The 26,505-nt window shown below is 40.9% G+C and overlaps 1 protein-coding gene across 4 annotated transcripts in view; it reads right to left on the reverse strand.

Moving 5' to 3' along the window:
• The window catches only part of arhgap12 (Rho GTPase activating protein 12), a 138,106-nt gene that overhangs the window by 60,401 nt on the left and 51,200 nt on the right, over window positions 1–26,505 (reverse strand). For 3 of the 4 annotated variants that reach the window (XR_004415980.1, XM_033045356.1, XM_033045345.1), the window contains exons 3-6: window positions 23,739–23,996; window positions 17,305–17,445; window positions 16,559–16,651; window positions 4,597–4,725 (exon numbers count right to left, since the gene is read on the reverse strand). Coding sequence is in view for 3 of the 4 variants with exons in the window: in XM_033045356.1 (XP_032901247.1) it covers window positions 4,597–4,725; window positions 16,559–16,651; window positions 17,305–17,445; window positions 23,739–23,996 (621 nt within the window). In the remaining variant the exon portion in view is untranslated. The remainder of the gene's footprint in view (window positions 1–4,596; window positions 4,726–16,558; window positions 16,652–17,304; window positions 17,446–23,738; window positions 23,997–26,505) is intronic. The other variant, XM_033045364.1, reaches the window with a different exon arrangement.

The raw sequence follows: 26,505 nt of genomic DNA on the forward strand, positions 1-26,505 counted from the left end.
AGAGGTCTGGAGAATGTTGTTCTTTTGGGAACAAAGTAGAAAATTATGGACCGTCGGTGTACCTTGAATCAGTGTTCGGAGAACTATTGGAGAAGATTCCGAACGATAGGATTTACTCATATCTGGAAAAGCCAGGATTAATTAGGGATAATCAGAAGGCTTTGTGCAGAAGAGGTCATGTCACATAAACTTTATTTTGTTTTGAGGTCATGCCGATGATTGATGAAGATAAGGCAGTGGATATTGTAGCAAAGCATTCATCAAGGTCCCTATGGCAGGTAGATCAAGAAAATTTATGGTATTCCATTCAATTCAAAATTAAATTAAATGGGATCCACGGAAACAAGGAGGTAAGAGTTCAAAATTGGCTTTGCATTACAAGACAAAGGAATGTTATTTTGACTGGAGGTCTGTCGTCAGTTGTGTTTTGCTGGATCAGTCTTGGGACCTCTGTGGTTCGTGATATATAGAACATAGTACAGTACAGCACAAGAACAGGCCCTTCGGCCCACGATGTCAATGGTGAAAATGGCAATACCATCACTTATCCACCTATTCATAATCAATATACCTCCATGTTCTGCATATCCACATGCCTATCCAAAAACCTCTCAAATGCCACTACCGTACCCTTTTCAGCTACCAACCCTAGTAGCGTGTCCCAGGCATTCATCACCTCTATATTAAAAAACTTGCCTGTGTGTCCCCTTTAAAAGTTGCACCTCTCTCCTTAAAGCTGTGTTTGATTTTCCATCCTGGGAAAAAGGTTCTGACTGTATACCCTATCAATCGCTCTCATAATTTTATATACAGGTCCACCACCGATTTTCCGGCACCCTTGGTTCCAGAGCCTTGTCCGACCAACAGAGGTGATGCAATGATAATTCAGGCATGGGACCCTATTCATAAAGCTGTGCCGAGAAGAAGGGATTCATGTACAATTATGGGGACGGTGGGTTATAATAGAAATGGTGAATGGATTTGTGGAATAACAATGCATCATATTAAACCATCTAAATTGTGGCTGGACGTTGCTGTTTGGGTGAATGAGCCCTTAACACAGGTTGTAACATTGGCTGTGATAGGGTGCAAGTTGCAAGTTTCCTCGCATGGGCGGTGTTGAAGAGGCAAATGGTGAGTGTATATCACGGGTCACACGGGGCTGCAGGCGGGGAAATTTGCACCGACCGAATGACTTGGTCATGGATGGCCAGGTCTGAGACCGAATGGTGGGTTGGATGGTGTTGAGAACATTGTGGGTTGGATGGCACTGAAAGAGAGTTGGAACCATATTTTCCAGTTGCTGAGCGAACAGAAAACACTGCCTTAACGCCTCTGGGGGAATGGCGAGCCAAAGAGAACTCAACACCACCTCAAGATGCAGGGCTAACTTTTTTCACTTGGTCCCTTTGATTCACGCCCAGAAGATCTTTGCTTGTGTTTGGCTCCATCGCAGCGGATGATGCCATGGACACAGTCACATAATTGCCCGCAAACTAATTTAACGAATGTTTGTGGCTTTTATTCTACGTCTTTTTCCCCATTAAGTAAACACCACCCATCCAACATGGTTTACCAGTACCGACAACACACTCACACCAGACCTATTCTGCATTTGCAAGAGGAAAGAGCCTTTACAGAGAAACAAGGAATTGCAGATTCTGGTTTACCAAAAAAAAAGCACACACAAAGCATTAGAGTAACTCAGCGAGTCAGGCATGAGGCTGAAGTGTTCCAATCTGAAATGTCTCCTACCCATATCCTCCAGACATGATGTCTGATCCGCAGACAAAGTCCAGCAGTTTGTGTTTTTTTGTAAAGAGTCTTTATAAATATGAATCGTCGGCAATTCATTCCAAACGGTGATCGTTTACTTGTACGACCCTTGATCCCCAGGTGGGGGCAGGTAATATATTTATAGGTATAGAAAGATGGCACCAATGGCAAAGATCTGGAAAATGTGCTTCCCTCAATCGATACAGATTAGTTGAACCTCCCATCTGCAATTATGCCGAGATGCTCCGAAGGGAAGTCTACATTTGACCAATGCAAAGCTCAACGGGTCTCGGGCACAGGCGGCATAAATGTACATTTTAATTATCTCCTGTTAAAACCAAACTGACCAGATACTATACAACAGTTACATTTTGACCGGGTTAAAGAATGTACCAGGCTAACAGTTGCCTGAAAATCAGTGATATACATGTACTTCTATCATAACCCTCTGCAACCTCCAGTGTTCCAGAGAAAACAATCCAATCTGTCCAATTTCTCCCTGCAGCTAATACCTCTTAATCCAGGCAACATTCTGGTAAACCTCCTCTGCGCATTTTCCTAAGCCTCCACATCTGTCCTGTAATGGGGCACCAGAACTCCATGCAATATTCCAAATGTGGCCTATCCAAAGTCCTATAAAGCTGCATCCCAGTGCCATGGGAGGTGTTGCTTAAATAGCAACATTTAAGAGGCATTTAGAAAGGCACATGAATGGTGGAGAGTTATAAACGGATCATATGAGATTAATTTAAATTGGCATTTTGATTAGCACAAACATTGTGGGCCACAGGTCCTGGTCCTATGCTATATTGTTCTCTGTCCTGGTCCTATGCTATATTGTTCTCTGTTCGGAGTCTAATCCTAAAATCCTACTATTTTTATAGTCAAATCCCTCTGATTCTCTGCCATCCACCTTCACATTGGAGAAATTTACAGTCCAGAAGCCAATTAAGCTCGCAATCACCCTGTCATTGGCATGTGGATCATTCCCCCAGCCAATTACCTAGGGGAAACCGAGGCAGTCACGTGGAAAAAGTATAAACTCCACTTGGAGAACATGAAGGTCGGGATTAAATCTGACTGCCTGGAGTCATATGGCAGAAATGTTCATCGTTGCACCACTATATTAACTATTGTATCATCATCATCAAACACTTGTAGATCTTTTGCATTATCCACCCTCTCAAAAGTAAAGTTAAACATTAATTAACCTTATTCCTGCTTCACTTTACTTTTTCTTACACTGAATTACATCTGCCACAAATCCACTCATTTCATATCTTCAGAACTTTACTCCACTTTATGTTTATTGCAATTTTCTCGTCCTGAAAATTTTGAAATTGCGTTCTATATATCAACTATCAAATACAATAATGGATCTCAAAAACAGCACCGTTCCTTGAAATGAATAACTGGCAACTTTATTGTAGAAAATCAATTTGGCGTGTAATTTTTAAAGAGATACAATTGCAACCCTGTAGGGTGAAGATGGACAGAATGGGACAAGCTGGATGCTGCTTTTATATTTATTTCTATTACTATGCCCAATGTGTGATGCCCTGAATTGCCTTTTGAAAGTCCTTCTACGCTTCAACTGCACTGTCACAAGTAGCTGGGGACTGTACTGAAGGAATTGTAGAGATTAAGCCTTAGCAATAAAAAGTTGAAAAACATCTGCAAATTAAACTTTAGTTGTACTCGGAGCACGAGGCAAGCAAATGTTTTTACCATTAAAAGTTCTACCGTACATGTATTAAATTATCTTCCAATATTCTCTGCATTTATAAAATATTTAGATTCAATTAGACAAATACTGTTGTGTTTTGAACTCAAATGATCTATTTTAGTCAAATTTGATCAATTAAACACACATATAAAACACCAATAAAAATTCATGCAATAATCACGTGGTTTGTTATAATCTGTTATGCATTGGCTTGAACGGTGAAAAAATGTTTTCAAAAAAGAATGTTATAAACACCTAACGCCGAAAAATTGCAAGAACAACAGTTCTTGCAAGAACTATAGCAAGAACTGGAAAGAGCAGGATAATGAGACAAATTGCATATTTCTTTCAAAAAGGTGCAGGAAACAGATGAAGTGTTGGAAACCATCATCAATGCTACGTTTCAAAATAAAATATTATTAATGGTTTCATAAATTTTGCAGACCGAGTATATTTTCATTAAATTTTGCTTTATTCTCCCAGCTATGAATTTTTCAGCTATCCTTAATCAACATTCAATTTTGCAAAGATGGAAACTCATGCAATATAGTTCAGTGAATTGCCATCATACACACTCCAGCTATTGATGTCATTTTCATTGTGAATACTAGCACTCCATTTCATAGAATGTAAGTAACTGCATTTACAACCAAGGTGTTCAGACCTAAATAAATTAAATTTGATTCATGAAATACTGTTATAAAGAAGTGTTGTTGGACAACTAGTACGAAGACAGAAAAAGCTGAAAACACAGGGGTCAGGCAACATTCGTGAAGAAAGGAACAAAAGGTAATAATTTATGTATACAAACTTGAAATCCTGGACAAATGCTCTGCAACCCAAAACATTTCTGCAACATTTAGACGTTGATGAAGCTTAAGACTTTTCTACCAAAATGTTCAGGTTGAAGGGGAAAAATCCATTCACATCGTTCTTTACCAAATGCTTCTGATATCCAATATGAGCATAATAACACTTCTCAAACAGTAAGCATATTATGAAGTGGCAGTTCTCTGAATTATCCACCACATTTGCTGATGACATCTACTTTACAATATTCTTTACAGGTTGCGATTTAAGTTGCAATTCCCTACCTTTTCGAGGTCCGATTGTCCAACACCATACGTGCTGTGTCGCCAATTTGTCAATACTAAAGGTTCTGGCTTCCTGTCCAAGCTTCTGCTTTTACTAAGAACTTCTTGTTGTTTTGCTGAGAAGTTGTACTATTGATTGAAAACAAAACCAAAGTTAACAACATGCTTCCCGATACACCAGCGCTGGTTAAAATTGATCAACAGCTTTAATAAACTGATACGGTAGAAAAGATGAACTTAATAGTAGCCTGAATGTAGTGGTACGATAGGAACAATAATAATATTGAAGGTAAAAAGAGAGATCATATGGAATTTGTGGCTTAGTCTTTCCAACTGCCTCTGCGTGCTCAGGTCCCTGGATTCAGCTACTGGAAATGGACAAGTCACTCTCAAAGATGTAAGCAGCAATACAACAGGGGATATTCTTGGCCAGCTGCTGCATCCATTACTTGATCATACCTTGTAGTTCCAGCTGAAACACCGGTACTTGCAGAGTATTTTTTCTACTTTCTGCTTGAACTCGGACGTGCTCCGATAAAGAATGGTGGCAGCCTTACCCACAGTACCCCACCTGTGACACCGTGAAAATGCAAGCCTCATGATGTTAATACTCAAGGAACAGAGACACGTCTTCACCATCGGTAGATTTTTCCCTTCTGATTTACTTGGCATCAATTTATTTGCATCAATTAGTGGGTCAACATGTGATGAGCGTTTGACTGCACTGGGCCTGTACTCGCTGGAGTTTAGAAGGATGTGGGGGGACCTCATTAAAACTTAGTGAAAGGCCTGGATAGTGAAAGGCCTGGATAGAGCAAATGTGGAGTTGTTTCCACGTGGGACCAGAGGTCATAGCCTCAATATTATAATAACGAATTTCTTTCGTCAGAGGGTGGTGAATTGGTGGAATTAATTGCCACAGAAGGCTGTGGAGGCCAAGTCAGTGGATATTTTTAAAGGCAGAGATAGATTTGTACGGGTGTCAGGGGATTTGGGGAGAAGGCAGGAGAATAGTGTTGAGAGGGAAAGATAATGGCCTAATTCTGCTCCTATAAGTTATGAACATGAATTTATGAGTTTTGTTATATCCAATTGTTGCTACGGAGACAATTGTCAACTAAAAACGCAATAAGGGGAAGGAAAAAAAATATGAAGGTAAACTAGCCGATAATATAAAAGTGGATACAAAAGTTTCTTCAGATATATAAAGAGTAAAAAGGATACACAGCTTAAACAGTAATAGTCACAGAATGAGGGTCGTGTGAAACACATTTTGCAGCCTATTCCTGCATTTTTTTCTTAATTTCTTGCAAATCCAGGCCAATAAGCAGTGAAACTTGATAGAATAGATTATAATGCATTTTATTGTCATTCAAACAGCTTGGTTTGAACGAAATTACATTTTCTACAGTCTTACATTAAAAAAAACCAAGACCCACACTTAACACAGTTTACACAAACATCCATCACAGTGAATCTCCAACACCTCCTCACTGTGATGGAAGGTAAAAATCTTATCTCTTCCCTTTGTTCTTCTCCCGCGGTCCAGCAGTCCAACTGCAACGTCGAGGCGACTGGGGCTCCCGATGTCAAAGCCCCTGGCAGGCGATGGTAAGTCCCACGGCTGTTAAGCCGTGCCGGGCGATGTTAGGCCCCGCTCCGAGTCCTTTAAACCCCGCGATTCCAGCGGGAGAAGTTGGCTGTTGCGGGAGCTCCGAAAAGCAGTCTCCCACCAGGGACCTGCGAGCTCCCGATGTTCCTGTCCACCGGGCCTGCGGCCGGAGCCTCAGAAGCTCTGAAGTCGGGTCGCAGCCGCGCGCCACCATATCTCTTCCCATTCCGAAGACGGCCAGCTCCGCGATGGCGAGTCCGCAGGCTCTGTGACTGGAGCCCTCAGGTTGGTTCCGGCTGGAGGCTGCCGCCAGCTCCACGATGTTAGGCTCAACGACATCGGAGACCCGACAGGGAAAAAGTCGGGTCCTCGTCCAGGGAAGAGACTAACGGTTTCCCCCACCCCCCACATATGCACAGCTAAAAAAAAATAACAACTAGACTCAAGACATACATTTAATGAGACAAAAATACAAAAAGACAGACGGACTGTAGTCGAGCCGCTGCCGTTAGGTGCCGCCACACCAATAATTGCAAAGCATTGTTTCATCATATCCCTTAAACTAATATGCCCGGCAGAAAAATAAAATTGAATGTATGGCATACACAGTTAACAAAAAACACTCCTGCTAAAATAAATCTTTAGAGATAGCTTCAAACACAGTATGTCATCATTACATCTGTTGCTTCAGGCATTTAAGGAAACACAATTAGCTCTTTCTTCAAGGAGACTCAACTGAATAAGTCAAATGTAGCATATGAAAACAAATTATAATTTTTTTCTACCAAAGCAAACAAATTAAATCGCCATTCATTTTGTTCTTGTATATGTCCAGCCTTACTGCTCCTGGACACGAGGGATCAGGTTTCGCTATAGTTAAATTGGTGAGCAGGTAAGAGCGGTTAGCATGAGATTCATAAGGTCATAAATGATAGGAGGAGAATTGGATCATTCATCCCATCAAGTCTACTCCATCATTCAATCATGGCTGATCTATCGCTCCCTCCAAACCCCATTCTCCCGCCTTCTCCCCATAACCCCAGCCACCTGTACTAATCAAGAAAACTATCTATCTCTGCCTTAAAAATATCAATTGACGGCCTCCATAGCCTTCTGTGGCAGAATTCCACCGATTCACCACCCTTTGATTAAAGATATTCCTCCTCCTTCCAAAAGGAACATCCTTTAATTTTAGTCCTAGACTCTCCCACTAGTGGAAACATCCTTTCCACATCCACTCTATCCAAGCCTTTTCACTATTCTGTGCATTTCAGAGGTTCCTCTTCAATTTTCGAAACTCCAGCGAGTACAGCCCCAATGTCGACATACACTCATCATAGGTTAACCCAATCAATCCTAGGATCATTCTTGTAAACCTCCTCTGGACCCTGTCCAGTGCCAGCACATCCTTCCTCAGATATTGTGCCCAAAATAGCTCACAATACTCCAAATGCAGCCTGACCAGCTCCATATGGAGCCTCAGCATTACATCCCTGTTTTTCTATTCCAGTCCTCTTGAAATAAATTGGTTTGGTTTCTTTACTGCTGATTTGACTTGCAGATTAACTTTTTGGGAATCCTGCACCAGCTCTCCCAAATCCCTTTGCACCTCCAATTTCTAGATTACTGACTGCCCTGACCGTGGGAGAAAAAATAAAAAGGGACCAAGATTAGACTTTATTGCCTTCCATTAGTGAGGAATGCGGGGAATCCACTGTGGTAGATGTTTATGTTAACTTTTATGTAATTGTGTGTCTTGTTGCTTTTTTTGTAGTATGGCTGTATGGTAATACAAATATCACTGTACCTTAATTGGTACACGTGACAATAAAAGACCTTTGAAACCTTTGAGATTAACTTTTTGGGACTCCCGCACCAGCACTCCCAAATCCCTTTGCACCTCTGATTTCTGGATTCTCTCCCCATTTAGAAAATAGTCTACGCCTTTATTCCTTCTACTAAAATGCATGACTCCACACTCTGCTACACTATATTCCATCTGCCACTTCCCTGCCCACGTCCTTCCGCAGAGTTCACTGCTTTCTCGATACTACCTGCCCCTCTACCTATTTTCGTATCATCTGCAAACTTGGCCACCAAGCCTTCAATCACCTCATCCAAATTATTAATATACAATGTGAAGAGTAGCGGCCCCAGCATTGACCCTTGTGGGACTCCGCTTGTCACTGGCAGCGAACCAGAAAAAGCCCCCTTTATTGCCAGACTTTGCCTTCTGCCATCCAGCCAACCTGCTACCCATGCTAGTATCTGCCCTTTGATACTGTGGGCTCTCATCTTCCTTAGCAGCCTCATGTGTGGCACCTTATCAAATGCTATCTGAAAATCTAGGCAAACAACATCTACTGACTCTCTTTAGTCTGTCCTGCAATTTCAAAGAAATCCAGCAGATTCATCATTTTATCGTGAACATCTACAGTAAGTATTCCGTAACCTCATCCTTTATAATCGACTCTAAAAGCTAACCAACCACCGAAGTCAGACTAACCGGCCTATAGTTCCTATTATTTTGCTTTGCTCCCTTCTTGTGTAGTGGGGTAATATTGGCAATTTTCCAATCGTCCACTAACTTCCACCACCTGACTCTTGAATTTCAGGCACGTTGCTGGTGTCTTCCACTGTGAAGATGCAAAAAAGTTATTCAACTCCTCTGCCATTTCTTTATTCCCCATTAACACTTTTCCGGCATCATTTTCCAACGGTTCAGCGTCCACTCTTACATAGAAACATAGAAAATAGGTGCAGGAGTAGGCCATTTGGCCCTTCGAGCCTGCACTGCCATTCAATATGATCATGGCTGATCATCCAACTCAGTATCCTGTACCTGCCTTCTCTCCATACCCCCTGATCCCTTTAGGCACAAGGGCCACATCTAACTCCCTCTTAAATATAGCCAATGAACTGGCCTCAACTACCTTCTGTGGCAGAGAATTCCAGAGATTCACCACTCTCTGTGTGAAAAATGTTTTCCTCATCTCGGTCCTAAAAGATTTCCCCCTTATCCTTAAACTGTGACCCCTTGTTCTGGACTTCCCCAACATCGGGAACAATCTTCCTGCATCTAGCCTGTCCAACCCCTTAAGAATTTTGTAAGTTTCTATTTTGTAAGTACCTCTTTTTACTCTTTTTATAACTGAAGAAACTCTTGCTATCCTCTTTTATATTATTAGCTAGCTTACCTTTGTATTTCATTTTTTCTCCCCATATTGTCTTTTTAGTCACCTTCTGTTGTTCTTTAAAAGCTTCCCAATCCTCTGGCTTCCCACTAATTTTTGCAACGTTACATCCTTTTTGTTTTATACTGTCCTTGACTTCCGTTGACAGCCACTGTCGCCTCTAGAATCTTCCTTCCTTTTTGGAATGAAAAGATCAACGAAACATAGAACATAGAAAAACAGGTGCAGGTGTAGGCCATTCAGCCCTTTGAGCCAGCACCGCCATTTAATATGATCATGGCTGATCATCTAAAATCAGTACCCTGTTCCTGCTTTTACCCCATATCCCTTGGTTCCATAAGCCATAAGAGCTAAATTTAACTCTCTTGAAAACATCCCGTGAATTGGCCTCCACTGTCTTCTATGGCAGAGAATTCCACAGATTCACAACTCTCTGGGTGAATTTTTTTCCCCCTCATCTCTGTCCTAAATGGCCTACCCATTATTCTTAAACTGTGACCCCTGGTTCTGGACTACCCCAACATGGGGAACATTTTCTAGCCTGTCCAATCCTTTAAGAATTTTATATGTTTCGACAAGATGGCCTCTCATCCTTCTAAATTCCAGTGAATACAAGCCCAGTCGACCCATTCTTTCATCATATGTCAGTCCCACCATCCCGGGAATTAACTTGGTTAACCTACTCTGCACTCTCTCAATAGCAATAATGTCCTTCCTCAAATTAGGAGAACAAAACTGCACTCAATACTCCCAGTGCGATCTCACCAGGGCCCTGTACAACTGCAGTAGCACCTAACTCAAGGGTTTCCAACATGGGGCAAATTTAACCCCAGGGGATAAATTTTGCCTACCCAGGGGGTACATTTTGCCTACCCAGGGGTTAATTTGTTGATTGTGGATTTGTATATATTTGTTCTCATTGACTGACTGTTTAGTTCTGGTATCTGTTCATCATTAGTTGTTCATAAATAAGTGAAATAACATTGTTATGTGCTATTAAAGTTGCCAGGTGTAAATGGGACAAAAACGGTTGAGAACCCCTGACCTAACTCAAATCCTCTCACTATGAAGGCCAACATGCCATTCGCTTTCTTCATTGCCTGCTGTACCTGCATGCTTACTTTCATAGACTGATGTACAAGCACACCCAGATCTCGTTGCACCTCCCCTTTTCCTAATCAGATAATAATCTGCCTTCCTGTTCATGCCACCAAAGTGGATAACCTCACATTTATCCACATTATACTGCATCTGCCATGCATCTGCCCACTCACCCAACCTATCCAAGTCACCCTGCAGCCTCATGGCATCCCCATCACAGCTCACACTGCCACCCAGCTTTGTGTCATCCGCAAACTTGGAGATGTCACATTTAATTCCCTCGTCTAAATCGTTAATATATATTGTAAATAACCGAGGTACCAGCACCGAGCCTTGCGGCACCCCACTAGTCACTTGCCTGCCATTCTGAAAAGGACTCGTTAATTCCTACTCTTTGCTTCCTGTCTGCCAACCAGTTCTCAATCCATTTCAATACCCTATCCCTAATGCTCTAATTTTACCCACTAATCTCGTGTGGGACCTTGTCAAAGGCTTTTTGAAAGTCCAGATCCACCACATCCACTGGCTCTCCCTTATCCATTCTACTTGTTACATCCTCAAAAAATTCCAGAAGATTAGTCAAGCATGATTTCCCCTTCATAAATCCATGCTGACTTTGACCGATCCTCTCACTGCTTTCCAAATGCGCTGTTATAACATCTTTAATAATTGACTCCAGCATCTTCCCCAGTTCCAATGTAAGGCTAACTGGTCTATAATTCCCCGGTTTCTCTCTCCCTCCTTTCTTAATCCTGCATCTTCCAAATTATTCCTAGAAATTTTTGCCATTGCTGTTCCATCGTCATCCCTGCCAGGGTCCCTTTCCAGTCAACTTTGGCCAGCTCCTCCCTCATGCCTCTGTAGTCCCCTTTGCTCAGCTGCAATATCAACACATCCAATTTCACCTTCTCCCTCTCAGGTTAAATCTTATATTGTGGTCGCTACCTCCTAGTAGTTCCTTTACTTCGAGTTCTCTTATCAAATCCTGTTCATTACCCAACACTAAATCCAGAATTGTCTTTGCCCTAGTAGGCTCCACTACTAGCTGCTCTAGGAATCCATCTCAGAGGATTCTAAATTGCTAAAATTCTAATTGGAAATAAAAATTAGAGGGAAGGGAACACATGTTTGGGGTCTCTAATTCCCATCAGTAAAAAGATCAAAGTTAAAGTCAAATTCATTCGTTACATGAAACGAGAAGGTGCAGTGAAATGAATTTGCCAGCAGCGAAACACTTAAAAAAAGAACACACAATACACAATAGAATTCAACACAAACATCCACCACAGCATTCTTCACTGTGGTGGAAGGCAATTAAGTTCAGTCAGTTGGATACTGTTTTGTTTCACCAATTCGTATGTATTTTTAAGCAATAATAAACCATATCATGGATTTTAAGCAAAGAACATTTGGCTTTGATAATAACCAGAGGAAGGACAGATTACTCTGCATGCATAAATGCATGTTGAAGCGGTACTACTTGGAGGATTCACATCAATTTTGGCACAGCTGCAGGGCTATGTAGTTCCAAAGCACAGGATACACAATATTCTCTGCAGATTAGAAACTATGAATTTTTAGAGCACATATTATATTCATTAGATACAAAAGTCATATTGAAACCACATTGTTTTCTCCTTTATCTCCAACACATGATAGCTTTGAAGTTTCAGAATGGCCAATTGAAATGGTGAGGTATTATAATCATCGTCATTCAGCACAGAAACAGGCCCTTTGGCTCAACCTGTTCACGGCGAACCAACGTGCCTGCCCGAGCTGGACCCATTTGCCTGCATGTGGCCAGAGTATCTCTAAATCTTTCTTGTCCATGAGCCTGCCCAACTGTCTTTTGTACATTGTAGTTGTGCCCACCTCTACCTCTTCTTCTTGCATCTTGTTTCATATACCCATCACCTTTTGTGTGAAAACCTGCTCCTCGGTACCCCTATAAATCGTTCCCATCCCACCTTACGCCAAAATCCTCGAATTTTAAAGACTGAAGAAAAGACTGTGACCATCAACTTTATATAGGCCCCTTGTGATTTTGTAAATCTTTAAGGTTACCTCTCAGCGTCGTTTGCTCGAGGGAAAAGAGTCTCAGTATCCAGTCGAGGGAAAAGAGTCTCAGTATCCAGTCTCTCCTTATTACTCAAAATCGAAGGTAGACAAAAGTGCTGGAGAAACTCAGCGGGTGCTGCAGCATCTATGGAACGAAGGAAATAGGCAACGTTTCTGGCCAAAACCTTTCTTCAGACCGAAACGTTGCCTATTTCCTTCGCTCCATAGATGCTGCTGCACCCGCTGAGTTTCTACAGCACTTTTGTCTACCTTCGATTTTCCAGCATCTGCAGTTCCTTCTTAAACTCATTACCTTCCACACATGGAACACTGTAAATATCTGGAACTAGTTAAAAATATATATTTTATAAACGCTGCCTGCTTGCTACATCAAGCCGTAAGAGTCAAAGCAATAACTTGAATTCCATTCTGAGAATTATAAACATATTTCACATAAAGTTTTGGTAAGAAAACAAAATCAGGAAACATCTGTTGGCTTACACCACTACCTTTTCAACAATGGAACCACGTAATAACAAATGATTGACTGGATACATGGATATTCAAAAGAGCAATTGTGTCAAGCAAAGGAACCACCAAGGAGTGTGCAAGGAGTTTCTGGATATGCTACCCCAATTATCCATTTCACTTTCCGTATTTTTCTATTTCCAACTTTTTATCTCTCCCTAATTCCCTATCAACAGTCTCTTGTTTAGTCAATGAATTCTTAACCAAAATGACAAGAAACGAATGAATTAGATTGAGGTGTTACAGATCAAAACTTCAGACCTGACATGGAAACATGGTCCACTAGGCAGCAGTATATATGCTTTTGAACATGGATTAGATACTACAGGCACCAGAATGCAGTAGAAAGATATCCCTAAAATGTTCCCAATGCTTTTTGTTAAGTGAGCCAAGGACAGTAACCTCTTGCGAGTTAATGCAGAGGGATCAATTAAATGCAGCCAGCTACACTAGCCAGCTTGCCCTAATGCCAGACCTCCAAAACAGACACTATTTTCCAAGGAAGTGGTTAATCAGATGAGCAGGGTAAAGCATTCATGTGTTCAAAACTTCCTCGACAGGAATGTAATATCCTCATTGTCGAGAATCTCCAGAGTATATAATCATTCCAAGTTGTGAGGAGCATTTTGAATATCATTGAAAACTCAAGGTCCATGCATTCAGAGCAGACAGAAGCCCTGCATTAACAACCAAAGCAGTACACAATCTCTCAAACTACCCAGCTGTCTGGCCAGGCATCATTGGAAGAAACGGCACTTTACACAACATCACCTTCAAACCAAAGATGGAGGGAAGTCCTCCTTGATCCCAAGAGCCTTTTTATGATGTGATTTTCAATGCAAAATCACGAATTGAAAGGCTTTTTTTAAAGTGATAATGCAGAATTGATCAAACTTTCTAAAGATGTAAGAGCTTCAAACACAAAGTCCTAAACCAAGTGCAAACAACTTGAGAACTATTACATATTCTTTGCTCATGCTCTGTTCAGTTCAGTTTAGTTTATTGTCACGTGTACCGAGGTACAATGAAAAGCTTTTGTGCGTGCTAACCAGTCAGCAGAAAGACAATACATGATTATAATCGATCCATTTACAGTCTATAGATACATAAGGGAATAACATTCAGTGCAAGGTAAAGCCAACAAAGTCCGAGGGTCACCAAAGAGGTAGATAGTAGTTCAGTCCTGCTCTCTGGTTCATATCATCTAGTTGGGATGGAGCCAGAACGAAGTTGACAAATTAGAACAAAGCAGCAGATGAAGAGAGTATAAATGCAGTAGCTTGAGAAGTGTAGAAAGAACACTAGGTTTGAACAGGTCCACAGAAATTTGAATTTATAGCTTTGTATAGCTTTATCGCTTTCATCACATAAATGGGAGACGTATGGAAGAGATAGCTGGGAGTTAAATAACATAGTGGAAAATGGAGATATGTTGGGGGACTCAATAGTTAGAGGGGTCAATCCGAGTTACTGTGATGTTGCACCCTGGTTTGCAGGCATCTTGATTAGAATGATGGTGTAGCAAAGGTCAACGATACAGCCAGTATTCTGAAGGATCCATTTACAAGTTTGAGCAACTTAAATTTTGCAGCTGGACAGTAGATTAGGAAGGATAAGAACATCAAAGAAATCAATACATCGCTAAAGTGGATTTCAGTTTGAATATTGGCACCAGTTTTTGAAGGAAAACTATGCCACCAGATCTGAGCAAGGAAGACATATGCAAAACAATTAAAAGTAGAAAGTATTTTAACCAGAATTGTGGGCGGAGAAATACTAGAAACGCTCATAATAAGGAATGGGGGACAAATTGGAATAAATATGTTTAAAACAATTTATGAAGAGTTTTCTGGAAGACAGAAATTAAATTTGTTTATCAGTATATTGAGATAAATGTACTGGGTGGCTTGCATTAAGCAGATGTGCAAGAGCTATGTATGGGTAGTTGAATTTCCTGACTGGAAAATTGTCCTGTTGAGAATCCTTGCGTCTGGTCAGTCAGAGAGGTTATTTCATTGCTGATCCAATTGACATGGATCATAGCCCATATCCTATAACAATGTGACAATGGGTGTACTAGCCATTATTTACTCTAGGGAGCTTGGAACCAACAGAAAACACGGGATTTGAGATGACGGTAACATCATATTAACCTAGTTTCCATTCTGTTCTGAAATATATTATTTTAAATGAACTACATTTATATACTGTGAATACTCCTTGCATAAATATTTTACAATTTAGCATCCTCCAACATCAATAGATAAGGAAAAATATTATTTTAATAACTATGGTCAATGTTCAAAAAGCAACTTAATTTAACTGTGAAAATGTATACAGAATTCATGTTACTGGATTTTTCTATACTATATTACAACCCTGTAAAATATGAATTTGGTGAAATATTTCCCCCTCGGCAAGTTTTGTGGTATATGGCGACCTCCGCACATAGTAGTGTAGGGGTGGCTGCATTGGCAACACAGTTGCTAATGCAGCAGGTCATGGTGCTGATTCAGGAAGACAATACAGCCTATGGGCCAGGCCAACCCCTACTTCATCAAACCAGTGTCACTAGGACAGCAGGCCTTCAAGAAAGGAAATAAGAAATGCATATCTTCTTACGCCAAGATCAGACTTGATTTCTTGAAAGTTTCAAGATGGCGCCGTAATGTGGCAATTCTCTGCTTGCTGTCCCATAAGAGAATCTACTATTATCCACGACAATTGTTTCACTCTTACACATGTATGATTGTACTCATGGTATGATTTGACTAGATAGCATGCAAAAACAAAACTTTACACTGTATCTCAGTATGTGACAATAATAAGCAAAAACAAAACTAAATCAAATCAAGTTTATTGCCATATGCAGAAGTACAGGTACAATATCAAATATCTCCCAAGCAAAGAAAGATCATTCATTTATAAATGATCACAATCACTTGAAATCTCCCAGGAATAGATGGCAAACAGTTCATACTTGTCTGTAGCTATGCTTTAATTGCTAACTTTGCCCTCCAAGACTAATCATAAGTAGAGACACAAGAAGCTGCAAAGGCTGGAATCCTGAGCAAAATACAAAAGACTAGAGAGACTCAGCAAGTCAGGCAGCATGTGTGAGCGGATGGACAAATGACGCTTAGGAGCCTTCTGCAGTCTGAGAAAAAGGATCCTGCTTTTGGCAGTGGCTGAAACTGTTTTCTGTGCTATAATATTGACTCCTTAATTAATGATAAAATGATTCCCTCCCCTGAGTTCCTCCAGCCTTGAGTGTTTTAATCATGTCAAATGTTGTGCAAAATATTTTTTTTAAATGCCAATACATCATTCAGAATTTCTCAATTGCATTATGGATCAAGCAGACAAGATCCACAATTGAAAACAGGAAAACATGAAAATCCTGTCATTCCAAGGATACCATTTGTAAAAACCTTAGTTATCACCAAGCATTCATAAAAGTGACACTCACCTGAGGCGGAACCGGAGGCAACTCCCATTCCGATTTGGATCCATCAGCACGATAATAATATGGCCGACCTTGTTCATCAATATGTTTCATCCACTGAAAACAAAAACATGCTTGCAAATGTATTCATAGGGTTCATCATAACTATTACATCAAATACATATAAGAAAATGGACCCGCAGCTGTTACTTTGCAAGTTTACATCAAAACTTTAGTGAAAACTCCTAATGGCTGATTGAAAATACTAAAATAGATACAGAAAATCACAACACCAAACATTATTGTATTGTAAAGGGCCGGTTTTAAACAAAAAACATCTATAATCGTAAACGCAGAACATATCTATTTCTTTACCAAATATTAACTTTGCTGAAAATATTTTACATGAAATCCTTACATTTAATAATATAAATAGCAGTTATATCTTTCAATCAAAACGTGAAGCTCTTTATACCAAATAGGAGTGTACACATAAATTATAACTCATTACTTTAATTGGATCCTCGATTTCTACAAATCTAATCAATAAGCATTCAGATTGATTGCTAAGAATGTTTTCGTTTATTTGCATCTACTCTGGCAGTCTATTAATTCCCACAGAATTTGTCAGAGATAGTCAATCTCATCCAATTACATTTTCAACACATTATCCTCTACCATTGTAACTGACATCAGTAGAAAGAGCTGTACAAATGAAGAGCAGACAGATGCAAAGCAAATCAACAAGAGAGGAAAAAAAATCAAAGTACCTTTTCATTAGTATATTCATTAACATATAAAGTTTGGCCACGATCATCCAATTCTTCTGACCACCCACGTGGTGGTAAATCAAACTGATTATCAGAATGGCTTGAGTAAAAGCTGCGACAGTTCTCCTCTGTGATGAGATACTGGAAGCATTTAGAGAAGTAACATGTTGTGCTTTATGTGTCTGATTATGTAAGCTTCAGGCATTTGAGAATGCTGTTACTGTAAAAATACAGAAGTAGATGCAGATATCCCTTTGACATAAAGAATCCCCTTAACTTAATGGCAGAATAAATGCAAACATTTCAGTCCTGCCACCACTACCAGGAATCATGACAATTATCTCTCATTTTTCTGAATAAAAGTAGCTTCCTTTAAATAAATCTGCTGGTACAAGAAACAGCATCATTTTATACCCCATCAATTTTGCCCAACATCATGATCATCATTGTTCATCTAAACTGTCACCTAATCCCTAGTGTCACAAATTTTAATTTCTTATCTTTGTTAGAATCCAAAGCCTCACCTTCACACCCCTTTTACTTCTCGCTGCAGGTTTCCTCCCAAAATGCTGCAATTTTCCAACTATACCTACACTTGGCGTGATACTGTCTTCATCTACCTCAGCCATCCTCTTTACCTACAGTCTCTTTAAAACCTTCCTAAAAGTTCAAGATGTATATGGTCATGCCATCCTTAATCTTTTGACTTTGTCCCTTTTTGGCTGATGAAACTTAAGAAGAGCCCTGGGGCATTTTATGTTAAAGGCACCAAGTAAAAGCAGTTGCAACTGTATTTCCTCTCTGGAACTAAATGACAAATTTTCTATGGGTACCGGTACATTGCTTAAGTGGCTGATTTCATCACGAGCTTGCAGTGAACATTTAGAGAAGTCAGAAGACAGGAGGACTATATGTGCAGTACTGCTTACCATTTCTCTGTGAATCTCTCAAAGCATTTCACAACTAAAATTCAACGGTCATGGAACAGAAAACAAATTATTGACCTGGTTAGGAGGGAGGAGATGGAAGAGAATAAGAATGAAATATGGAATTTTCTTCAACAGTAATAGATCCATCAGTGCTACTCCTGTCGGAGATCTCTCACAGACAGGGATTGAATTGCCAGGTCTTACTTAGAGAGTAATACAGCAGTGGTTGGAGGAGGTCAAATGACTACTTCAGGACTGGCTTGAGTCATTGGACCAGAACATGATTAAGACCACTTCATCCAGCCTGTGTATACCTCAGTCATCACCAGCCTCATAAAGAAATGTGTGGACGACTGAGTTCCAATAAAGACAATTAGAGTCTATCCTAACAAACGAAACCTTGGATGAACAGGAACATTCACTGTCTGCTTAAGTCTAGATTCGAGGCTCTCAAGACAAATGACCCCATGCTGATCTAAAGAAGGGATCCGACCCGTAATATTGCCTCCACAGATGCTGTCTAAGCTGCTGAGTTCCTCCAGTACTTTGTTTTGTGCTCAAAATTCCAGCATCTGCAGTATCTTGCGTCTCCATAATCTCCGTAAGGTTATCAGGGATGCCAAGAAAGAATTCCGGAACCCGATAGAGGCTCAGTTCAATCAAGCCGATGTCAACAACTGCAGCATCACAGGCTACAAGCTGAAACCAGGTACAATCTCTGGCAATGACACCCCTCCATCAAATGGCTTCAATGCCTTTTATGTTCATATTGAAAAGGCAAACAAAGTTCCACCACGATGCGTCCTCGTCTCCTGCTGGATCTGTCCCATACATCTCGGTGGCAGAAGTCAGATCTGCTTTCATGACAGCAAACTCTCAGGAAGCAGCCGGCCTGGATGGAGTCCCTGGACGATTTCTGAAATTGTATGCCAATCAACTGGCTTCGCCAATATCTTCAGCCTCTCATTTCAACAGCCCACTGCCCCACCTGTCCCCAAGAAAAATGAAGCTATCTGTCTCAATGACTACTGCCCAGTAGCTCTAACATGAAGTACTTCAAAAAATTGGTATTGGCCCACATCAGTGCCAGTCTCCCGGACAATCCAGACCCTTTGCAATTTGCATACATCATAAATAATTTTACAGAGAACGCCACCATTCGTGCACTACATTCAGCCATTGACAATAAAAACACCTATATCATGATGCTGATCATTGGCTACAGCTCAGCTTCAACACCATAATACTGATGAAGTTCATCTCTCAATTCCTGGACCTTTGGCTTAATGCTTCCACCTGCAACTGGTTTGTGAACTTCCTGATCTTAGTCAGTGTGAACTGGTCACATTGCTTCTACGCTGACCCTTCACACTGGAGCTCCTCAGGGTTGAATGCTCAGTCCTCTGCTCTATTCCCTGCACACCCACGACAAGAACAGTGGCAACTCTATCTTTAATTTTTGCCGATGATGGCACTGTTGTCACCAAGATCAATAACAAGGAGATGGAAAACAAGAAAGAGATCACGAATCTTGTGGCTTAGTGTCAGAAAAACAACCTTGCCCTTAACATCAGCATGATGGGAAAAGATTGGTGCTGACCCAAGGATGCGGCAGGATGAGGGACGAACACAACCGTGTCCCCATCAAAGGAGCTGCAACAGAGAGGGTCGACAGCTAAAGGTTCCAGCCATCATATCACCAGCACCTAACCTGGTCTTCCCCGTGGATTGTCACCTTGTCGTGGTGGAGAAGCTTGTGTGGTCCTGAGATGCTGAGAGCGATGCCGTCTGGAGCTATGCTCCTGGTAGGGCCACCCATGGCGGTAAGGTTGAGGGGGAGGACTCTGACAAAGAGCAATCCAACCAAGACCTCAACAGTGGAACAGGAGGAGGATGATGGCTGACTTTAGTGGAGCGTCACAACGGCTGGGAAGGCGGATGAAGGCAGCTGCAGAAAAGGGTCTCTGGTCGTCTTGGACTCCATGCCACCGGATCCTGACCCAGATCTGTCAAGGACCGTGGGGTGGCTGTCTGTGCACCAGTCTCCCCACGTTAAACAAAGTCACGCACAGGCATCCTCCATGAGATGAGTCATTTTGAGTGACCACCGATGATGATGACCTAACCTGGTTCCTTCACACTGATGCAGTGATCAAGAAAGAGCACCGTTATATTTATTTTCCAAGGAGTCTGCGATAACTCAGCACGTTCTCAATGATCCTATCAAATGTCTACAGGCGCACCTTATCAATAACTCTGATGGGATGCATCTCAGCATGGTAAGACCACTGCTCTGTTCCCGACTGCTTGAACCTGCAAACACTGGTGAATAAAGCCCACTCAATCAATCTCATCGCTTCCTTTCATCCAGTCCATCTTCACAGTGCATTACGTCAGGTAGGCTGGAAGGATTATAAAATATTCAGCCAACAAATGAAGGAACAGATCACCTGCATTCACAAGGACTCACTATATGGGGAACTAACTCAATAGGCTGAATGGACCAATGCCTTCATGGATCTAACTTTACCAGACCATCCACCAATGAGCGTATTCCTGTTCTTATCTAACTTTTACAAGCACGAATATCATTTAAGAGTTCACAGATTAGTAACTGTGAACAGGGTATCGAATTCTTACTAACCATTCTGGTCCAGGAAAAAAAATAATGTTAACTGAAGAAAAACAAGATGAATCTTGATCTTTACTGAAGTTGTGGCCCATATTTTGAATTAGCATTTTGAATATAAATTGGTACTGTAGAGTTAGTGTGGATGAGTAATATTGGCCAGCATGAATGCAGTAGGCCAAAGAGCCTATTTCTGTACTGTATATCTTTATGACTATCTAATGTTTAAGTATTAAATGGTTTCAGATTTTTTATGCACATGCACGATTCAAAAAGTAGCATGATTATATTGAGCATTGTTGCAAATTTGCAATCACCCGACTTAAAGCATCAACATACAACAGTTATAATAACATTGCACATCCAAGCCCATATGTATCCCATCATTATTTACATCAACTGCTTGGCACTAAATCTACTGCACTGAATGCAAGATATAGTAATGCACTACATATAACTTTTCAAAAATGTAGTTCAAATAATTTCCTTTAGTGATGTGTCCTTCTCTATAGTACTGTAATCAATAGTAAACGACGATTCTCTAATCTTCTGATAAGTTCTAAAATGTATTAACTATATCTGATGTTCGAAATGCTGAGGAATCTATGAAATTATCATAGTTTTGAAATTTCCAATATTGTGGATTGGATATATTCATCTGAACCAATATTTAACACCATAATGGAGTTTGCTGATAGTTCAAAGATCGTGGAAATAATTGGGTGACTGATAATAAAACTGTATTCATATAAACATATAAAAATTAATCCATTAAAAATAATGTATTAAAAAATTTCAGTTAAAACAAACTCACATGAGATTAATAGATTAAACATTTGATGAGAAATTGAGTTTTAAATCTTTTTTTTTTTACACACAATATTCCACACTACCAATCTAGAATTAAAACATAAAAAGAGTGGTTTATTTATTTTAAAAATCCTCCAGGAATATGGGCACTAAACCAATGGTTTAGAGAGAATTGTCAAGCCCTCTCAGTGCAAGACTTTTGTGCCTAGTGCTGAGTCCAGTAGTGGAGTAAGAGATCACATGCACTAGCATCGGGCCATACATTCTCAAGGGAACTCTTAGTTGAAAGTAACAAATGTGCTTTCTTCATATTTCTCAGGATTAAATTCCATTTGCTATTTTTTTTATCCAACGGACAATACCATCTATATTTCCCTGGAGTCTACAAGCTTATGTGCTAACTAAAAACTGAAAAGCCAAATGTTGTCCCTTCTTCAAACTTCTTTATCATGCTCTCTACTTTTACATCTAATTTATTAACATATTACAAATACCATGAGGTCAAGTACTGAGCATTATGCAACCCCAGGAGTAACAGTTTCCAAGCGTATAAAAATAGATAACTTATTCTCTTTCTGTTTGTTTTAGTCTAGACATTTTTGGCAGTCTTCTCTATTTTCCTTTTCTTTCATTTGTATAGACTGACCTGCTGGACATGTCCTAGAGGCCAGATCATAGAACATTAGCAACAAGATTTACAGGCAATGGAGCTTAATTGCCCTTTAACATACATACTATTTCACCTTTTAAAATAAATTATAGGAGGCAGAGAGAGCGTTAGATGAGGGTTTTCACAATGGAAGTCTGTAACATGTGGTCTACCACAGGGAAAGATAAAGGAACTTACACATTACACAGATTTTGCAGGGTGCACAGAAATTGGTAAAGCTTTGGATAATTAAGAAGGATATTTAAGGATACAGCCAAACATAGATCAACTGAGAAGTTCAGCTGAGCAGTTGCATGTGGGATTTAGTCCAGTCAAATCCTGTAGGACATAGCGAATAAATGGCAGGAACTTTAGGAGTTGATGTGTGGCCTGCAAGTCTGTTGAGCCCTAAAATGGTGACGCATGCAGATAGGGTAGAGAAGGCTTAGCTTTAGTAAGCTTGCCTTCATATGCGATGGCATTGAGTACAGGCAACTTGCATATTACAGGGGAGGGGTTGTTGGGTGATTTCCTAGATAATAAGCCATATTGCAATTTTCCCCAACTTGAAGCCATGTCATCTGCACATGCGTCAAGAAACAAGAGTTAATATAAAATAAATGGTGTTGATTTATTTACTTCCCACTCCCCCAACACATAAATTGCATGAGAGCAAATTTTAACCCACATCTCAAATTCTTGGGTAAGTTTGTGAACTCTGCAAGAAGAAATTTCCGAAACCCAAATGGTCGTGACGTGGGGGTTGTCTGTATAAGATATGGATTGCATGTTGCAGCTGTACAAAACATTGGTTAGACCACACTTGATGTATCATTTACAGTCTGGTCACCATACAATAGGACAGATGTGACAGCAATGGAAAGATTGCCGAAGAGATTCGCCAGGATGTTGGCTGGAATGGAGGACTATGTTTGCAAGGAGAAATTGGATAGGCTAGCATACACTCACTAGTAAATCGGAGACTAGTGGGTGAGTTTAGAGAGGTTTTTTAAATTATGATTAGATAGAACAGTTGGTCAGAATTTTTTCCAGAACAATGGAGTTTAAAACTAGATGCAACAAGTTTAACATGAGAACGGAGCAATTTAAAGGAGATCTCAGGGGCAAGTTTATCTACACAGGGGAGCTGTTTGTTCTCTCTGCATCCTAAACATCCTTCGACAGTGATAGGACTGCTGTCACCTTGGTTGAAGGGAAGGAAATGAAATTCTCATTCCCATTGCTCGCCAAAGGCAAGTTCATTACTGCTGAATACCACTTTGTCAGCTGATGGAGGATTGCACATGGCATTCAGCTGGAAGCATCCTCAAACTTAATGAAGTACGAATAGAAATTTTGTAAAGATAACACCACAGCCGTCTCTAACACAACAGTTAGTTTAAGTACATCTACTTACCCCACGGTTTATGGAATCTCCTTGGTTATCAAACTCTTTATTTACAGAATCTCTTGTCCATCGAGGAGGCTTCCAACTTCTTTCTTGTGTTCCCTTGTGATAATAGAATGTGCGCCCTGTGGTATCTTTATGCACCTCCCATTCACCATGAGTTTGCACGGGAGGGCTATTGGGAGCAGCGGGTAGGTTAGCTTGAGATATTTTCAGTTCTTGCAGATTTGCATATACTGGGGATTCTGACCTCGCAGGTTGTATCGTCTGTAAGAAAGAAAGAATAAATATTAAAATATAATTCTATTACCCATGCTGTTTGACAATTTTTTTTCCATTGGGATCATAAGTATGGGAATCAAACAAAAAAAAAAGCCATTTTCTTTCTGCTGCATGCCTCTTCAATTTACTAAATTGTGCTTTCATCAACCACCTTATATTTATTTGTTCATAAAATTACATCTTTCAATTGGTTGCAGTGGCTGATTTGGTAGCTTGGCCTATTAAGTGAAATCAATTGAAAGTAGCAATTACAATGTCCCAAATGTTAATAATATAAAGTTACAACAAAGGCATACAAAAAAAACATTTTAAAATATTGCCATACTTCAACAATTTTAACCAGATAGGCTACACAATGTGATTTTGTTTAATCAGGGTCTCGACCCAAAACATCGCCTATTTCCTTCGCTCCATAGATGCTGCCTCACCCGCTGAGTTTCTCCAGCATTTTTGTCTACCTTTGTTTAATCAGCAGATACTTTGAACATAGAACACGACAGCACAGGAACACACCTTTGGCCCATGAAGCCTGTGCTAACCATGATGGGAATCTCAATCAATCCCACCTGCCTGCACCTATCCCTTTATTCCCTAGATAGACACAAAGTGCTGCAGCAACTCAGCGGGACAGGCTACATCTCTGGAGAGAAGGAATGGGTGACGAAGGTTTGGGGTTGAGACCCTTCTTCAGACTGAGAGTCAGGGGAGGGGGGGGAACGAGAGATATAAACGGTGATGTAGAGAGATAGAGAACAATTGAATGAAAGATATGCAAAAAAGTAACGACGATAAAGGAAACAGGCCGTTGATAGCTGTTTGTTATGTGAGAACGAGAAGCTAGGGCGACTTGGGTGAGGGAGGGGTGGAGAGAGAGAGGGAATGCAGGGGTTACTTGAGTTAGAGAAATCAATATTCATACAGTCTGAAAAAGGGTCTCGACCCAAAACATCACCCATTCCTTCTCGCCAGAGATGCTGCCTGTCCCGCTGAATTACTCCAGCTTTGTGTCTATCCACTGGGTTGTAAGCTGCCCAAGCAAAATATGAGATGCTGTTCCTCCAATTTTCGTTAAGCCTTACCCTCGACCCGAAATGATTCAAGATTCAAGGGAGTTTATTGTCGTCATGTGTCCCTGATAGGACAATGAAATTCTTGCTTTGCTTCAGCACAACAGAACATAGTAGGCATGACTACAGAACAGATCAGTGTGTCCATATACCATAATATAAATAATTACACACATGAATAAATAAACTGATGAAGTGCAAATAACAGATAATGGGCTAGTAATGTTCAGAGTTTTGTCCGAGCCAAGTTTAATAGCCTGATGGCTGTGGGGAAGTAGCTATTCCTGAACCTGGTCGTTGCAGTCTTCAGGCTCCTGTACCTTCTGCCTGACGGTAGCGGGGAGATGAGTGTGTGGCCAGGATGGTGTGGGTTCTTGATGATACTGCCAACCTTTGAGGCAGCGACTGCGATAGATCCCCTCGATGGAAGGGAGGTCAGAGCCGATGATGGACTGGGCAGTGTTTACTACTTTTTGTAGTCTTTTCCTCTCCAGGGCGCTCAAGTTGCCGAACCAAGCCACGATGCAACCGGTCAGCATGCTCTCTACTGTGCACCTGTAGAAGTTAGAGAGAGTCCTCCATGACAAACCGACTCTCCGTAATCTTCTCAGGAAGTAGAGGCGCTGATGTCTTTCTTAATAATTGCATCAGTGTTCTCGGACCAGGAAAGATCTTCAGAGATGTGCACGCTCAGGAATTTGAAGCTCTTGACCCTTTCAACCATCGACCCGTTGATATAAACGGGACTGTGGGTCCCCATCCTACTCCTTCCAAAGTCCACAATCAGTTCCTTGGTTTTGCTGGTGTTGAGGGCCAGGTTATTGTGCTGGCACCATATGGACAGTCGCTCGATCTCTCTTCTATACTCTGACTCATCCCCATCAGTGATACGTCCCACAACAGTGGTGTCGTCAGCGAATTTGATGATAGAGTTCGCACTATGACTGGCTACGCAGTCATGAGTATACAGTGAGTACAGCAAGGGGCTGAGCACGCAGCCTTGAGGTGCTCCCGTGCTGATTGTTATCGAGGCTGACACATTTCCACCAATACGAACAGACTGTGAATGAGGAAGTCGAGGATGCAATTGCAGAGGGATGTGCAGAGACCCAGTTCTGCGATTTTGGTAACCAGCTTGGAGGGGATGATTTATTAAATGCCGAGCTGTAATCAATGAATAACAGCCTGACATATGAGATTTTGTTGTCCAAGTGGTCCAGAGCGGAGTGGAGGGCCAGCGAGATCGCATTCACCGTTGATCTGTTGTGGCAGTAAGCGAACTGCAGTGGGTCCAGGTTTATGTCGAGGTAGGAGTTGATTTGCGCCATGATCAAATTCTCAAAGCACTTCATCACCGTTAGTGCCACTGGTCGAACGTCATCTTACTCTTTTGGGCACTGGTATAATTGATGCCCTTTTAAAGCAGG

This window comes from Amblyraja radiata, chromosome 2 (assembly GCF_010909765.2).
Source record: "Amblyraja radiata isolate CabotCenter1 chromosome 2, sAmbRad1.1.pri, whole genome shotgun sequence".
Lineage (NCBI taxonomy): Eukaryota > Metazoa > Chordata > Chondrichthyes > Rajiformes > Rajidae > Amblyraja > Amblyraja radiata.